The sequence below is a fragment of the Lolium perenne genome, chromosome 4, assembly GCF_019359855.2.
Source record: "Lolium perenne isolate Kyuss_39 chromosome 4, Kyuss_2.0, whole genome shotgun sequence".
NCBI classification, from domain to species: Eukaryota; Viridiplantae; Streptophyta; class Magnoliopsida; order Poales; family Poaceae; genus Lolium; species Lolium perenne.
In genome coordinates, this window is record NC_067247.2 from 39,650,086 (window position 1) to 39,653,706 (window position 3,621).

The window sequence follows — 3,621 nt, forward strand, 5'->3', positions numbered from 1 at the left end:
CAATTCAACTTGCAACTCATATGCTTGAATCTAGTTCCAGAAACGATAATATTCTAAGAATAATTTTAAATAACTTTGATGCCAAACACACCCTAAATAGTGTTGTGTAAATGTGTGTTTTGTCATGAGCAGGACAATGGACATATTATTTCATGGAAGTACGTCCACAAATTATTTTATAGCTTTCAAAACATGAATGTGACAAAAAAAACTTAGAAGGTGCTGTAGTACCTGAAAAGTACCTGAGTTCTTTGCCTGTGTGCTCCATCTGTGGAGCGTGGCCCTAGGCTATTGGCGGATCCGCTTGCTTGAATGTACCTTTACAATCGTCATGAATGTCCTCTCCGCCATGTTGGCCGCTGCGGAGCGAGCCGACCTGCTACAGGACCTAACACAGTTTGGTATCCGGCACCGTGTCTCTTTCTACGCCAACGATGTGGTGGTGTTCGCCCAGCCGTGCGCCTCAGAGCTCTAGGCCATCCGTGCCATCCTCGACTGTTTTGGGGCGGCGTCGGGCTTGGGCGTGAAACTATGCGAAGAGCACGGCCATCCCCATCAGGTGTTCCACCACCATCATTGATGCCATCGAGCAGGCCCTCCTGTGCCCTCTAGGCCAGTTCCCATGCAAGTACCTCGGGCTACCACTGTCCCTTTCCACTCTGAGAAAGGAGGAAATCCAACCCTTCCTTGACAAACTGGCGAGGCGACTGCCGTTTTGGAAAGCGAGGCTGCTTACACGCGAAGGACGTGTGGCCTATGTTCAGACGGTTCTCACCGCCTCCGTCATCTACCAACTCCTCGCCCTAGACATCGCCCCTTGGGTGATGCAGCTAATTGATCGGATGAGAAGGGGGTTCCTCTGGGCGGGCATAGAGGATGCACAAGGTGGGCACTGCTTGGTTGCTTGGCACAAGGTTTGCTAGCCCCAGGCCCTTGGTGGACTTGGTTTACACAATCTGCGTTGGCTTTCGGCGGCGCTGAGAGTACGGTGGCTTTGGTTCCAGTGCAGTAGCTCATCGGTTAGAGCCACAACAAAATACAGTGGTTAGAGCCATCTACTGAATAACAATTCTATACTATCTAAATCATCTACCACAACCACATAACTGCTAGGACAGGGATGACAACTAATAAAACTGCCCAGATGAATCTACTTTTCTCCTCTCCCATCACTTGAAGTTCATGTTCTAGATTTTCTACCACTTGATCAAATACGACAAGATGTGTCTCAACTCTCAACTTCTCCTTGCGAATAAGCTCTGAATTTTTCTTTTCTTCCTCCACAGTACGCTTCAGCTCGAATATCATCAGGTTTTTACGGGCCAATTAATCACCTAAATTGGCCACCTTCTCCTCCAAATCCATCCTCTTGCTACACCACTGGGTTGATTCATCTTGGTATGCAATGTACCATGGATCATCAGCTTGCCTGGCTAACTGTAACAATAATGGAAAAAATAACAACTGAAATCACTCCAACAGGCCATGGAGGCACTTCAAATTCAACGGTAGTACAGAGAGCAGAAGCTAGATACCTGCACTTCCGACGAGGTAGGAGAAGTAGAACGTGGCCACGACATGATCGAATCCCCACCCTCGCCGGTGTACCCGCTACGACCAGACATTGAGGACTATTTCGCAACTGCAAACTCCAATAAATTATGGGAACCGAATCGATTAGGGGGCGGGGGAGGCAGAAGCGGAGGTCTTACCAAGCTATACTACCAATTGGTGTGCGGAACAAATCCCGGTCGTAGTGGGCGGCGGATCTGCTTGCGGCGTACTTTCCTGCGGTGGGTACAATGCGTGCAGACGAAACAAGTGCTGGAGCCATGGTTGACGTGCACCGCCGCAGTCTGTCCGACGCCGCCGGGGGACAGAGCCGGCGGCGCGACGAGGCGCCGTCGATGGCTGCTCCGTCCGAGGGTGGGGAACGAGCTGCGAGCGGTTCTCCGGTGACTAATGATATACACAACACTAGGTTCCAGCCATGTTTAACATAAAATTCACTGTAGAATAAGCTTCGAAAAAGTCACCTGATGGGTCTAGCTTAAGAAAAATTAATTAGCAAACTTGTTGCTTCTCTCTATGATATTCTCTAAATAAATAGACGACCCCACTGGTCATTGGCTGCGGAGGCCCCAAAGAGCGGCAATATATGATTTTCTCTAAATAAATAGACGACCCCACTGGTCAATGGCTGTGGCAGCCCCACAGAGCGGCAATATATATCTTTTCCTGAAAAATAGACGACCCCACTGGTCATTGGCTGCGGAGGCCCCACAGAGCGGCAATATATGATTTTCTCTAAATAAATAGATGACCCCACTGGTCATTGGCTGCGGCAGCCCTATAGAGCGGCCCCATTTGTCATTGGCAGCATCGCGTATAAAATCATGAAATAAAATGGCCCACACGTCAGCGATAGATGGATGGCTGCTCCGACGTGTCTCCTGACCCTACCCGTCAGCACGAGACGGTCAGCGAGGATCTGCCCCTGTGCAGCCCCACTCGGTCAGACTAACGGTCAAGGCCTCTGACCTGACGGCTACCGGCCGTTCCAGCACTTGTGAGTGTTTCAAACTAGAGGGAGGGGAAAACTGAGGAAAAGTTAAGGAGCTAGGGAAAACTGAGTACAACTAAGGTCTTGAGGGCACGAAAATACAAATCCCTTTAAAATTAGCATAACCATTTTGTTGACGAGCATAAGTGCAAGAGACATGATGTGAAAGAACCCATGGAGATTTTTTGTATTCACCACCTCAAACAGTTGCCATGGTGATAATTTTCCTATCAAATTTGCGTTCAACATGTTTTTGGAAATTAATAAAGATTTGATAAACATCAGAAAGATTCAGAAGCAAATATATACCTGTGAAATCATCAATAAATATTACATAATGTGAATGTTTGCCAACAGAGATCGGAGCTAGACCCCATGCACTAGAAAACATTTGTTCACTACAAGAAAAGTTTTGATAGACAACGTCCCAAAATCGTCCGCTAAGGGGTATTTTTCGTCGCTTATGGGCCTAACCCGACGATATGGGTTCTCTTGTCCAAACTGCGCCAGGCAAAGTCCTACCACGTTTTTTTCGGTCCGTCGCGCTTGGGCGCCCTTCCGCCACGGAAAATCGGACCGTTGCAGAAGTGTTTCCGGGAGCCCGTTGACTGCTGACGTCATGATAACGGCCACGTGGCAGACGCCGTTAACTGTCAGTTAACGGCGTTAGCCGGCTGAAACCCCGTGGTAGATGGTAGGCCCACACGAGGCCTGCCACGTCTTAAGCGGGCCGGCCCATTAAGTTTGTGGGCCGGGCTAGCTGACTTAGTTTGACCGGTCAACTATATAGCTGGGCTGGATCATTAATTACGTGGGCCGGGCCTAACCTCTAAGGTTGACTGGTCAAAACATTAATGGGCCGACCCACTAAGCATGTGGGCCGGGCCGAATGCACTCGTTTGACCGGTCAACAGGCAAAAAGGCCAGCCCACAAGACATGTGGGACCCACTTTCCTGTTATCGGGCCAGCCTATTTTACAAGTGGGGTCCACCTTAAAGCAAGTGGGCCGGCCCAAGAAGTTATTGGGCCGGCCCAATTAGCCTGTGTGTCCCACTTT

The 3,621-nt window shown here is 49.3% G+C and overlaps 1 protein-coding gene across 1 annotated transcript; it reads left to right on the forward strand.

Moving 5' to 3' along the window:
* The first annotated feature begins 331 nt into the window (after window positions 1-331).
* On the forward strand, window positions 332-923 carry LOC139838907 (uncharacterized). Its single transcript, XM_071828927.1, has 2 exons — window positions 332-456; window positions 560-923. The coding sequence occupies exons 1-2, from the start codon at window positions 332-334 to the stop codon at window positions 921-923; spliced, it is 489 nt and encodes a 162-aa protein (XP_071685028.1).
* The last annotated feature ends 2,698 nt before the right edge of the window (window positions 924-3,621 follow it).

Bases quoted from the DNA above. Each gene is read 5' to 3' on its own strand.
- LOC139838907 (XM_071828927.1), top strand. From the start codon at position 332: ATGAATGTCCTCTCCGCCATGTTGGCCGCTGCGGAGCGAGCCGACCTG. The intron at 457-559 runs GTGCGCCTCAGA...CATCCCCATCAG, and splicing joins GTGGTGGTGTTCGCCCAGCC to GTGTTCCACCACCATCATTG.